The sequence below is a fragment of the Mus pahari genome, chromosome 18, assembly GCF_900095145.1.
Source record: "Mus pahari chromosome 18, PAHARI_EIJ_v1.1, whole genome shotgun sequence".
NCBI classification, from domain to species: domain Eukaryota; kingdom Metazoa; phylum Chordata; class Mammalia; order Rodentia; family Muridae; genus Mus; species Mus pahari.
In genome coordinates this window covers 20,414,081-20,425,959 of record NC_034607.1, presented here as the reverse complement: position 1 = coordinate 20,425,959, position 11,879 = coordinate 20,414,081, and the positions used below count along the sequence as shown (strand labels likewise).

The window sequence follows — 11,879 nt, the reverse complement described above, 5'->3', positions numbered from 1 at the left end:
AAGAGAGGCTCCTTGGTCTTGCAAACTTTATATGATCCATCATAAGGGAAGGCCAGGGCCAAGTAGTGGGAGTGGGTGGGTAGGGGAGCAGGGGTGGGGTGGGGGTATAGGGAACTTTCGGGATAGCATTTGAAATGTAAATAAAGAAAATAATAATAAAAAAACCCCTCATTTTTATACTGTCATGGAAAACACAAAGTATACCTTGAATTTTAAGATTCGGTCTTTTACATGAGATGCATAGGAGCTGTTTCAAGACAAAACTTTCAGTCAACTGCATTCTTTAAACTTAAGCTTTATTTTTTTTCTCACATGCTGGACTAGCCACCTACAAGTTTGTGAAATCACAGCCACTCTGAATCTGTTTGTTCTGCTATAGAAATGGATAGACTCTTATCTTAAAGATTGTTTTAACCAATAAAATGCTTTGTATAGGAGGAGTGCTTAGCATAACAGGTAGATAATAAATATCAACCCTAGGTGTTTTTATTATGGTAGACAGAAATGGAGTGTCCTATATTTACCTAATGTCACTTATATTCCAAATCTAGAGGAAAGAATAGCAATGACAGTTTTCTATTTTTCAAAAGACAGAATGCTAATGATTACCCAAAATGTCTGCATAATATGGATTAGTCAAAACTATATTTTCTTAAATCTTGAGTGCTGCAAATATCTGAGAGAAGGCACGGACTGTTACACATTGAGCTGCATGCTCTGGCTTGCCTTCCAACAATCATTCTTATTAAGCTATTATTGCTGACACATCTAATGAAGTCATGTTCATGATCAGCCCAAACACAAGGCACAGTATAGTACATATTTTGACAGGAAAGCTGTTTGTATAAACTGAAAGATGAAGCAAATATATAATTGCATAAAATGTTCATTATGCTTTCAGTTTGACAGTTGTTGGCTTGAATCCTTTTATGGAAATTTGGTCACTCTGAGATAGATTGTTTGGGGTACCATTTTAACAAAAAGATTAGTTTCTAGCAAATTCCCTGTCTAGCAGTTCAAATCCTGAGTAGTGACACACACCAACCTTTGACCTGCATACTTTCTCTGGAAATCTCCAAATGCTGGAGCCATCACTTATTTCCAGCTATGTTCTGCATACCAATGAAACTGCAGTTAGACATGAACACACGGAGATAAGCAGGCAAGAAACTGTCTACAAATAGTACTTCCCTGGCATGTTAGCAAGGAACTCCGGACCCTAGCTAATTCATCCGCTAATGAGGGGCTGCATATCTTACCTGCAGAGCCTTTTGAAAGGGAGGCTATGACTCTTTACCTCTGCTGTGGTATTTGATTCCCCAGAACTCTGTGCTAATTGGAAAGGGGACTTACATCGCTCTCATGACCTTCTCGAAGGTTGTAAGTGAGGTCGTGTTGGATGTCTTCTACGAATTTGTGTGCGTACTCTGGGTAAAGGCCCAGCACCTCAAAGAGACCTTTCAGGATGATGCACTGAAGATCACAGTAGGTCAGTGCCTTCACGTCAGCGTTGGTCTTGATCACTTGGTCTTTAATTGATAAATTTGCTCCAATTAAATCTCCCTTCCCTAGGAACAGTTAAAAAAAAAAATCATTTTGAGGAAAAAACAGAACCAACTGGAGCCCAGTCACTTCATTTGACTTACAGACCCCATTTCTCTCAAATTATATGAAAAAAGAAGGTCATCACCAGCAATTCAATTTCAGCAGAACAGGGAGTTGGGCCTCAATTGTTTTTTTCATTGTGAGATTCAAGATGTTAACACCATCCAACATTGTTAGATGTCCTGCTGTAGGTAAAACTGTCACTTAGGTGTGAGCCCTGGTCTAGAAGACATAGCTGGATGGCATAGGCATTGCATATCACCCACGGGCTCTAAGCAGATTTCTGAAAGGACTTGGCAAATGATTTTGAACCAGTCACTTTGTCACAGTCACTTTAACCATTCAAAGGGGGAGGTAATAATGTTTTTTCTGGGGGGGAAAATTGTTCCAATCTTCTCAGGTCAGTGCATCAGGAAGCATACTGACTAGAGTCCAGGACTCTTGGTAATAACATAAGTGTGACGGTTAACAGACCAAGGTCCCTTCATTTACTTGTGATCACGTCTTCAAGATGGATGGTTAAGTGGGCTGAGACTCTCTGTATCCCTCTTCTGAGTCAGGAAGAAGAACTAAGGGCTGAATACTGTGGGTTATGGTTTGCATGGAGCAGTACGTAACACAGGAGCATGGCTTCCAACAGTTCTCTATGACAGTGTAAAAATGTCCTTCCCCACCCAGACAGGAAGTGAGTAGACAAAAACTAGCATGTCACATAACCACTCATAAGACCCATGTATCTCAATTCCCCTTGATATCTGACAGCAGCACTGCTATTTATGATACTCCTGTCTACAGTACTGCTGTCTACGTTAATTAGGGTACATTCCAGGAGCTAACTTGCTTGATAACATTTGTTGATGACCTAATAATGGACAATTTTATCTTTTAAATGTTTCAAGTGATTTCAAGAGTGCAAACCAGTATCATAAAGGAGGAATGAGCTCAAGTACCAAAATAAAAACCCACTGATTTTAACTTCTGATGTATTTTTGACACAACCACAAAGCCACCCAGAAGATAAGAAGAAACCTTTAATTATTAGACAAACTTGGGCTGGAGGCTGGAAGAACTGGAGTACATTCACAGACAGCGCTAGGCACTGGAGTTAACTTGGGTTTCTAGTGATAGGCTTCTGAGTCTGTCCAAAGAGGACATCATTCTCAGGCATTAACTATAATTATCGGAGTCACCTTTTTGCTATGTTGCAAGCGACCAAGAGCAGGTGTATAGTACTCAATACTGAGAAAGACATGCCACTGAACTACTTCAAGTGGGTTGGAGAAATGGCTCAGCAGTTAAGAGTATTGGCTATTCTTCCAGAGGGCCTGAGTTCAATTCCTGGCAACCACATGGTGGCTCAAAACCATCTATGATGGGATCTAATGCTCTCTTTTGACTTTCTGATGTACATGCAGATAGAACACTTATATACATAAGTGACTTTTTTAAAAGTTATCAAGTAAACTGCCCACCTTCATATTCAATTATACTTTTAAATTTCTAAAATTTTATCCTTTATTATGCTCAGCATTTTTGAAACAAAGTTCCCCGCAGGAAACTCACAAAAGTCCATTCTAATTAATTTATCAGTAAAAGGAAATATGAAATTAATCACATATGCTTGAAATATGGAAAATGTGTATGAAATTAAAAATGAAGGCAAATTATTGAATTTTATTAAATGTTAACTTCAATTAATGTTTTATTTGAACTATAAAAATTGAGTCTACTTTGGTGGAAGAAAAAACATATCACAGACTATATTTTTAGCCTCTGAGGTCGATAAATAGCTGCATTGTCTGGAAAAATTCAAGCCTGACTTACTGTTGTCACCAATATTGCTAAATTTGAAATTATGATTTCTATAGATTTTGTTAAGAAAATCTACACGACCGCTTAACAAATGCAAGGCAGAGGATGGACATGAGATATAATCATGGCCAGAAAGTCATCAATGTGGTGATTTGTCTATTGGAGGATTATGCTCAGGACAGTGTCATATGTGGGATTCTGCTATGCCAGGGACATTTGGAGGAGCTTTAAGCCATTATCATTCTATATTTATAGTTTCTGTGGCACGAGTATAAGAAAAAAAAAAAAAACCACCTGCCAAAGTGCAGCTACAGCAGGGGTTTATAAACCAAAGTAGGATGTATGGCATACTTGAAAGAAGACTTGGACAAAGAAGTGCAGTTTCCATACTTTGGCACTGAGACAGCTCAGGACACCTTTCTATATACATCTATTTCTTCACAGCTGAAAAAGTTTTACATTTATTTTCTCATGTACAGTCTCTCTCTTTAAGAACTTCCTATGTTTAACAATAATGGACACAATGTACTTTTCCCTTTCCTTCTCCTCCTAAATCTCTATAGTTTCCTTTTAAGGCATGAAATGTGTCAAGAAAGAGGAAACATAGTTTCGGCATGCAGTTTATATCTAACCCAGCACATTGGTACATAACAAAGTGACCATGGTTGGCAGCAGTTCCAGTTCCAGTCTAGAGAGGTAATAGACTATGGACCCACATTATAATTTAATTATGGGCACCTAGCATCGCTGTACATCCTTATCAGATCTAATTCCTTTAACATCCTGGGCTATCAAGAAATTGGTAACCTGAGTTAGCGCCTCATCCTTGCTTGACTCGTCTCTGAAGGTTCCTCTTGAGTCTTGGAACCAAGGATCCAGCCAGTCCTTTCTAACCTTTTTGATAATCATCTAGCTGTTTTTTTTTTTTTTTTTTTTTTTTGGAACAGGTTGGTGGGAAACTTGTTATCAGAACCAAGTTCCCATCAGGAGAGAACAGCTAGATGTTAACTGATGTACCCAAACCAGACCGTTGTGTTTAATCACATCACCATTATTAACAAAAAGCGGATTAGTGACCTGTTCCATTCCCACAATCCTCAGAGACACACAAGAATGAACCGTGGCCTGAGCTTTCATTTTCTGATCATTGAGAAATAGCTGTCACAGACAAAATGAAAGTAAAAACTGCCATTGGTAAAGCCAAACAAGTAAAAGTCAGGCAAAAGAGAACTAAGCATTTCCTAGAGAAAGCCTAGGGAAAATCCCCACAGGTCCTTGGCATGTGGGAACCCAACTCCTCTCCCCAGGCTTTGCAATAAGAGCCACCTACATTACACACATGCACCTTCCCAGCAGAGAGTGGCTTGGCCACTGCAAGAATGCCACCAGCACATTGCTAAATTTGGCACCATGGAAGGAACTCCAGTTTTGCTTTTGGATTCACTGAATGTTTATGGAGCATGTGTGGTGGTGTTGAATCTCACATTGAGCTCCGGCTAGACTTTCTTGCCACTATAACTATCCTGTGGATCTCTCTCTCTCTCTCTCTCTCTCTCTCTCTCTCTCTCTCTCTCTCTCTCTCTCTCTCTCTCGTTGTTGTTGATATTCCTGAACTAGTGTCTTTACTCCAGGTCTCCCTATCCTTATTTCTGAAATAAAAGAGTGATTTCTCTGCCTTCTATAGGTCATGGCCAGTCTCCATGTTTGCACAACTGGTTCTTCTTTGAGGATTAAGAGCAATAACAAAAAAAGAATGTCAAATTACACAGAGGCATAAAAATACCATTTGTCACGACACCAGTGATCACACGTGGCCATATTCTTTCAAACCGATGGGGAAAAAATAGTGGGAAAACACAGGAAAGTAAAAAGATGAAAAGATTCTATCTTCATAACAAATTCCCCTGACAATTCTCTCCATATACCAGACCTGGAAACACTTTTCCTGTGCTGATTGGGAGGTGGTGTTGCTTGAATTGGGACATGAACACTTCTTCCTCCCAAGACCACTAGTTGATTTCAGTAGCAGAATGAACTCCCGTTAAGTAACTGGAGTCCAAACAGAGGCTGTGTGCTTAGTCAATCAGCATAGGATAAATCAGCCACAGGAAGTAGTATTGTGAAGAAAATTACATCATCCCATTGGCATGGTAACCTTGGATCTTCAATTATGTGTGGCTTCAGTATCACAACAGAGTCTAGAATGGTCCTGCGCCAAGCTGAACTTACAGTAGGTGTCTATGTATGGTGGGAGCAGAGAAGGGAAACACCATCATAAGGTCACAATTTATGGAGAAATCTGGGCAAGGGAGCAAAACAGCAATGGAATAAATCTTTCAGCAATAATTTCTATTTAATTATAAGAATTATTACATTTTATAAGTTATAACAGTCAAACAGAAGCCATTAAATTTGAGTCTTTTTGCTCTAATATAATGAATGATGTCTTTACCTTACATTCCTAAAACTCTTGCTAGTCACCAAATTTAAAAAAAAAAAAACAGCAAAGAATTAAAAGGAAAAACCTAAATAATTTAAATGAAGTATTATATCTGCTTGAATGTATGTCATAGCATGTGGTCCTGACAAAGTGTCAGATGCTCTCTCAAAAGGAGGCCATGCCAGTAGGCAAATCATCAGGCTATCAAAGTTGCAATGGGGCTAGGGAAATCCACTGGAAAAATATGTAAGTAGTGTTTTGGAAGTAAATTAGAAATAATTGTCAATTCTAAGCCAGAATTACAAAATAGTAGAATGACTATCCTTTACCTTTGTAAACTGAGAAGAGGGAGGGGCTGTTTTACCATCTTCTGTACTTATATTATGGAAAATATCACAGGGCAATAGGAAAAAATTGAGCCATATCTGAAAGGGGAGTCCCACCTTTCCTCTGTTTTCAAAACTGAAGTCCACATGCAAAGCAGTGAAAGCCACAGGGTCTGCCAATACTCAGCCTCTAGCTCCTCCCCTTTAGTTGAGGCAGCCACACTGCTCCAGTCTCTTATAAATGCTCTAACACAATTCAGCAAAGGTATGAGAACCCACAGAAATTTATCTCTGATGATCTGGAGCTGGAAAGTCTAAGGTTAAGGCTTTGGCAGGTTGCATGTCTAATTAGGGCCAATTTTCTATTGACTTATAATTGTGATATCAGGGTAGCAAAAGCCACGTGGCTGGCTGAGCTTCTTCATAAACCCGCTTTGGAATGTATTAACCACATCCTAGGTTCCCACCTCCTAAGGTCATCTTGCCAAGGAATGGATTTCAGAAGATGAATTTATTTAGAAGACAGGTGCAGATTTGACAAGATTTCAGGACTCGATAGTGGGGAACTAATACACCAGTTCACACTAGGGACTCTACGACCATCATTTCTCTCTACCAAAGTGTAACCTATCCTCAAGCTTACCACCTCAGTAGCAGCCTGACAGTGTTAACATAAAATGACATGCATTCTTGAGACAAGAAGGAGCAGTGTTCTTCCATCCAGAATATAAAATAGTATTGGGGAAACAGAAAATACTTTTACAGCTGTGTCTACTGTCTGTGAAGGCTTAAATTTCCTGCGTGTCAAAATACTTTGTAAAGATTTGTCACTTCTTTAGAAAAACAGAATGAAAATTACTGCATTAATCATTTACTGACATGATTCTAGACATTGGTATAAAACATTGATTTTTTAAAAATGTACCCTGAATTCATCTGATGCTCACCCCTCTCCTCCATCATGGGTGAATTTTGTTTTGTCATTCTCTTGAGTTTAATCTCTGCAAGGGCAAACTTTCTAGCAATTTCTGTTCTGCCACATGTTTAGTCTTTAGACCAATGTTCAATAATGATTGGTTATATAGAAAATGAGAGTGAGCTTGAAAAGAACTCAGATAATACTGGGAGAGGAACTTTTCTATATTAGCCCACACACTGTCTTCTGCCAGCTGCTCTTTATATTTCAGTGAAAAATAATTGTGTCTAGTATTTGAAGTCAACATCACAGCACAGAGTTTCCACAGTTATGAGTTTTCTCTGAGGAACTGAAAGGAGGCTGTGTCACCTTTGCATTACCAGGTTAATGACAGTGATCAAGTTTTTCTCAAAGTTGAAATCATTTTTTCTCTTTTTCTGGCACAGTTAAAACATAATTGTAATGTTCTTTGTACTGGATCTCCACAAAATATAGAAATTCTCCATGAAAACAGAGCTGCTGTTTCTTCCACAGGATGCTGTATGGTTTGTGAGTAGAAGTCAGAAAGACTTAGACTCTAGAATGTATAGAATCTAGGTATTTACTCACTTGTAAAATGATAATATTTGTACGACCCGAACTTTGTTTGTGTAGGAATCATGATAGGCTGTGTAAGAAAGACATTTAGGTAAATTGAATCCGATAGGGAGTCCATATCTTTATCTGTCATTTGCCAACCCCTGTTAACATCTCCCCCTTCCCTACTTGGTATTCTTTATACTCTAGAGTAAAATTTCAGAGAAACCTTTCAGCAGAAACCTACCTAGAATAGCCAACACCATGCTGTCTTTAAGAACTTCCATAGAACCTGAGCACACGAAGTAGATGGCCTGCAAAGCATCCCCCTGGCGCAGCAGATACTCTCCCGGGGCACAAAAGGAGGTTTTAATATGGAGAGACAAAGACCTGAGGCAGCCCCGGCTGGCACATTCGAACAGGGACAGCTGTAAGATCTCCTTGTTCAGATGCATTGTGATGTCAGAGCGCAGCTCATCCGGAAAGTCTTTTAAAAGCTGGTGGGAAAGAGGGCAGGCAAAAAGAAATGTCAATGAGTTGGGTCTACTCAACCAGCTTGCAAGATATCACCATCACTCTTCCCTCTTGGGTGGGAAGAGTGGGCTGTGAGAGTATCTGAGATTTTCTCTGTCCAATCTCCAGGGCTATGTACTGACTGTGACTTTAGTTATGTACCATGGACGATCAGGTGATAATAAATCTGAAGCAATTTTCAAAATTTCCACATATCCGGGTAGAAAAGCTTGCACCACTTCCATCAAGACTCCTATTGGGATAGATATAGGAACTTGGACACGCTGTCCTTTATTTAATGTGTCATGATATATACAGAGATACTATTATCACTCTTAAAATGCTGATGACCAGGTTTCAAATATGAGAGAACATTGAGGAATTTGTCTTACAGAGTCTGGCTTGGTTCACTTAATATATTGATCTCTTGTTCTATCCATGCATGTCACCAAAATGGCATGATTTAATTTTTCTCTATGGTGAATAAAATTCCATTGAGAAGTTTGGGGAGCACAGTGCAAGATGAAGATAAATAAAAATATAGAATGACTAAAACTCAGATTATTTTATAAGTTAACTCAAAGAATCGTTGGTTACTTAGTTACTGGATTGTTTGACATGTTGGTGGACTAGTTAGTTGATTAATACAGTGTCTTTTTTAATTGGATATTTTATGTATTTACATTTCAAATGTATCCCCTTTCCCAGTTTCTCCTCCAGGAACCTCCATTCTATCCCCCCCCCCCCGCTTCTATAAGGGTGCTCCCTCACCCACCCATCCACTCCCACCTCACCATTCTGGGATTTCCCTACATTAAGGGATGGGGCCTTCACAGGACCAATGGTCTCTCCTCCCATTGATGTCAGACAATGTAATCCTCTGTTACATATGCAGCTGTAGAAATGAGTTCCTCTATGCATACTCTTTGGTTGGTGGCTTAATCCCTGGGAACTCTGGGGGGTCTGGTTGATTGATATTGTTGTTCTTCCTCTGGGGTTACAAATCCCTTCAGCTCCTTCAGTCCCTTTTCTAACTCCTACATTTGGGGACCCTGTACTCAGTCCAATGGTTGGCTGTGAGCAATCTCCTCTGTATTTGTCAGGCTCTGGCAGAGCCTCACAGGAGACAGCCATATCGGGCTCCTGTCAGCAAGCACTTCTTGGCATCCACAATAGTGTCTGGGTTTGGTGACTGTATATGGGATGGATCCCCAGGTGGGCAGTCGCTGGATGACCATTCCTTCAGTCTCTGGTCCAGACTTTGTCCTTGTATTTCCTTAAGGTAGGCGCCATTCTGGATTAAAAATTTGTAGATGAGTGGGTGGTCCCCTATCCTAACTAGGGGCCTTGCCTAACCTCTGGATATTGTCTCTATAGGTTCTCCCTTTCCTTTGTTGGTTATTTCAGCTAATTTCATCACTGTTGAATCTTGAGAGCCTCTTGCTTTCCTGGCATCTGAAACTTGCTGGTGGCTACCCTCTGTTCACCCATTGCTACAGACCTCTGTTCAAATTCCAGTCCCTCTGTACATCATCCCCATCTCCTCCCGTACCTTATCTGGCCACCTTTGCCTGCTCCCCCTCTTCTCTTCCTCCCAAATCCCTCCCTCCCACTACCTCATGTATATATATATTTTCCCACTTCTAAGAAGCCCTTAAGGATCCATATTTTCGTCTTCTTCTTGAGCTTCATGTGGTCTGTCAATTGTATCTTGGGTATTCCAAGCCTTTGAGCTTATATCCACTTACCATGAGTGTATACCATGTGTGTTCTATTGTAACTGGGTTTCCTCATTCAGGATGATATTATCTAGCTCCATCCATTTGCCTAAGAATTTCATGGAGTTTTTAATAACTGAGTGGTACTCCACTGTGTAAAGGTATCACATTTTCTGTATCCATTCCTCTGTTGAAGGACATCTGGGAACTTTCCAGCTTCTGACTATTATAAATAAGGCTGCGATGAACATAGTGGACCATGTGTCCTTGATATATGTTGGAGCATGCTTTGTAAATATGCCCAGGAGTGGTATAGCTTTGTCCTCAGGTAGTACTATGTCCAATTTTCTGAGGAATTGCCAGACTGATTTCCAGAATGGTTGTTCAAATTGCAATCCCACCAACATTGGAGGAGTGTTCCTTTTTCCCCACATCCTTACCAGGATCTGCTGTCACCTGAGATTTTGATCCTAGCCATTCTGACTGGTGTGAGGTGGAATCTTAGAGTTATTTTGATTTGCATTATTGTGATGACTAAGGGTGTTGAACATTTCTTTAGGTGCTTCTTAGCCATTCAAGTTTCCTCAGTTGACAATTCTCTGTTTAACTCTCTTCTCCATTGTTTAATAGGGTTATTTGGTTCTCTGGAGTCTAAGTTTTTGTGATCTTTGTATATAATGGATATTAGCCTTATATTGGATGTAGGATGAGTACCTTTTCCCAATTGGTTGGTTGCTGTTTTGTCCTATTGATAGTGTCCATTGCCTTACAGAAACTTAGCAATTTCTTGAGGTCCCATTTGTTGATTCATAAGCCTTTGGTATTCTGTTCAGGAACTTTCCCCCTGTGCCCATGAGGCCTTTCCCTATTTTCTCTTCTATTTGTTTTAGTGTATCTGGTTTTACGTGGAGGTACATGATCCACGTTGACTTGAACTTTATACAAGGAGATAAGAATGGATCAATTGATGTGCATTCTTCTACATGCTGACTTACAGTTGAATCAGCACAATTTGTTGAAAATGCTGTTTTTTTTTCCACTGGATGGTTTTAGCTCCTTTGTCAAAGATCAAGTGACCATAGTTGTATGGATTCATTTCTGGGTCTTCAGTTCTATTCCATTGATCTTCCTGCCTGTCTCTATACCAATACCACACAGTTTTGTCACGTTTTCTCTGTAATACAGCTTGAGATCAGAGATGGTGATTTCCCCAAAAGTTCTTTAATTGTTGAATGTAGTTTTCACTATTCTGGGTTTTTGGTTATTCCAAGTGAATTTGCAAATTACTCTTTCTAACTCTGTGAAGAATTGGGTTAGAATTTTGATGGGGATTGCATTGAATCTATAGATTGCTTTCAGCAAGATGATCATTTTTACATTAGTCCTGCCAGTCCATGAGCATGGGAGATTTTTCTATTTTCTGAGATCTTCTTCAATTTCTTTCTTCAAAGACTTGAAGTTCTTGTCATACAGATTTCACATTTGCTTGATTAGAGTCACACCAAGTTATTTTATATTATTTGTGACTATTGTGAAGGGTGTAGTTTCCTTAATTTCTTTGAGTAGAGTAGGCTACTTATTTTTTGAGTTAATTTTATATCCAGCCACTTTGCTGAAGTTGTTTAATCAGCTGTAGGAGTTCTCTGGTAGAGGTTTTGGGGTCACTTAAGTATACTATCATATCATCTGCAAATAGTGATATTTTGATTTCTTCCTTTCTAATTTCCATACACGGTCTTGCATAGTGGTTACTTGGGGCTATTTCTTGAATTCTACAGATATCACTTTGCCTATATTTCTTTTTTTTTCTTTTTCTTTTTTTTAAAGATTTTTTTATTGATTATATGTAAGTACACTGTTGCTGTCTTCAGACACACCAGTAGAGGGCATCTCATTACAGATGGTTGTGAGCCACCATGTGGTTGCTGGGATAAGAACTCGAGACCTTTGGAAGAGCAGTCAGTGCTCTTAAC

General features: G+C 39.4%; 1 protein-coding gene across 1 annotated transcript in view; it reads right to left on the bottom strand.

The window, feature by feature from the left end:
* Positions 1-11,879, bottom strand: part of Kcnh8 (potassium voltage-gated channel subfamily H member 8) — a 365,093-nt gene that overhangs the window by 59,906 nt on the left and 293,308 nt on the right. Inside the window, exons 10-11 of the mRNA XM_021218046.1 lie at positions 7,923-8,172; positions 1,354-1,568 (exon numbers count right to left, since the gene is read on the bottom strand). Of these exons, the coding sequence (XP_021073705.1) occupies positions 1,354-1,568; positions 7,923-8,172 (465 nt within the window). The remainder of the gene's footprint in view (positions 1-1,353; positions 1,569-7,922; positions 8,173-11,879) is intronic.